Raw genomic sequence first — 2,062 nt, 5'->3', positions numbered from 1 at the left:
AAGAACATTCATATTATATTTAAATTACTCTGAAACTGAGAGGAACATTCAGCATCAACTGTTAAAATTAAAACTATTGATATATTAATTACATTTCCATTTAATTATAATGAAATAGCACAGAACAAATGGTAGATTTTACCCAGTAAACAAAAACTATAAAGGATAAGATGTTCCTGAGCTTTTTACATGCTATTGTCAATATCTATCTCTTAGTTTGTGACAAACTAAGGGTTAGATGATTTACATTTTGAGTCAGGTTTTAAGGTGGTAAGAATGTAAGAGAAGACACAATATTTGATCTGGACACACAGATTTTTACAAATTATTAAAAAGAGGAAGTGGTCACTTGTCTTCATTCCAGGTTCAGCGTTGTTCTAATCTCAGTTTAGGCAATAGCTGTGTGTAGTGTACAGTTAAGTTAGTTGCTATGCACTTTAATTGACTCAATTAGAAAGCAAAGTATTAAATTACATAATTTGTCAAGTTTCTTCTTCATCTTCTTTTTTTTTTAAACTTTCTATGATCATCAGTCAACATGCATTTTGACCAAAATGATTACCTACTTATATTTTGAGAAACAATTATGTTTAATTAAAATAGAAGGAAAAGAATTGTTTCTGTCGTTATTTTAATGAGTGGGTGATTTTTTTAACCTTTTTCTGGCAGATTTTTAGTACATATAATTTCAATTCCATATTTAATTATTAGATTATCTAGTTTTATCTTTTTGTAAATGGTGAATATTCAGATTAACTTCCTCCACCTCCATGAGAAATGATCACTTAAATTTTCTACTTGTCTCTTATTCATTATTTATTTAGCTAAGTCCAAAATTGACTTTGTAAAGGAAGAAACTAAACTTACTGAGTCAATATATATTTTTTTGGAAGCATTGAATATTCTTGAAACTTAACCATTTGATTTTTAAATGCTACCCAATGTTCACAAAAATGTAGAATTGGGACTTGTGATAGGTGGGGTTGTATGTCAACTTGGCTGGACCATAATTCCGAGTGGTTTCAGCAGTTGTGATGTGGTTATTCCTACGAGAGGTGCTGAGGGACTTTCCTCAACAGTTTCTCAATGGCTGACATTACCATGAGGCCCCTCCAAAGAATTGGTGAAGTTTCTTCAATCGGGAAACCCATAGATATACAAGCAATACCATAATTCAAAAGACACTTCATTAGACTGCTCAGTGATAATTTTGGATTTCCTCTCAAATTCATCGTCTTTGGAAGTGAAGGACCATACCTCTCTGCATCTAACAAACTGACAACCTTTGATGAATCCTTTGCTGCTAGCACACGTGCAAAGTTCACCGCTGTAGGAGATTTTCCAATTCCACCCCTTCCAGAAGCAACAACTCTAACTTGGTTAACACCTTCTATCAGTTTCTGCCTTGGAAGTCCTTATGACATGATTTGTGTTCTTCTTTGTTTTAGGGTGTCACTCTGAATACCAGATAACTGGCTCAGACAAACCAATGCTCGGCTTCCACCAACCAGTGCAGTAGCCCCGTCACCACACTGGAGCAAAACCCCACTCCTGGTACAATATTCTGTTTTAGTTACCTAGTGTTGTTCTGACAGGAATGTATCACAAATGGGATGGCTTTAACAAGCATGAGTCTGTTCTCTTAGTTTGGATGCGTTAAGTCCAAGTTCCAAGTGCCAGGCTCTAGGGGCTGAGTAAAAGCCCCTCAACCTTGGGCTTCAGTTCTGCCTCTTGCTCCCAGCCTACTGAAGCTGGGGACTTTTCTTCACTCTGCTGCTGGCTGCTGAGGCTGACAAGCCCAAGTCTGACAAATAAAAAGGCATAGTCCCTGTGTTGCCAAACAACATGGCAGGCCAGCAATTCAAGTCCAGATGAAGTCCTAAGATCAGCAGGGCATGGCAGGCTGTTGAGTAATGACTTGGCTACATGCAGGGTTCAAGCATGCCAAAGGCTAGAGACCACTCCCCAAGGCTTCTCCTTATATACAGGAAGCAGACCATATCCCTAAGGCAGCTACTCAGCTGATCACAGTAGTATTTCCAATGATGAGGTTGGTAATCAA

At 37.4% G+C, this 2,062-nt stretch overlaps 1 protein-coding gene across 1 annotated transcript in view; it reads right to left on the bottom strand.

The window, feature by feature from the left end:
* Window positions 1-1,046: 1,046 nt before the first annotated feature.
* The window catches only part of LOC103198330 (iron-sulfur protein NUBPL-like), a 140,518-nt gene continuing 139,502 nt past the window's right edge, over window positions 1,047-2,062 (bottom strand). The window contains 1 exon segment of the mRNA XM_042781164.1: window positions 1,047-1,551. Within this exon segment, the coding sequence (XP_042637098.1) occupies window positions 1,047-1,551 (505 nt within the window).

Source organism: Orycteropus afer, unplaced genomic scaffold (assembly GCF_000298275.1).
Source record: "Orycteropus afer afer isolate SDZICR_OR568_19922 unplaced genomic scaffold, OryAfe1.0 scaffold00091, whole genome shotgun sequence".
NCBI lineage: Eukaryota > Metazoa > Chordata > Mammalia > Tubulidentata > Orycteropodidae > Orycteropus > Orycteropus afer.
This window is presented reverse-complemented; position numbering and strand designations above follow the sequence as displayed.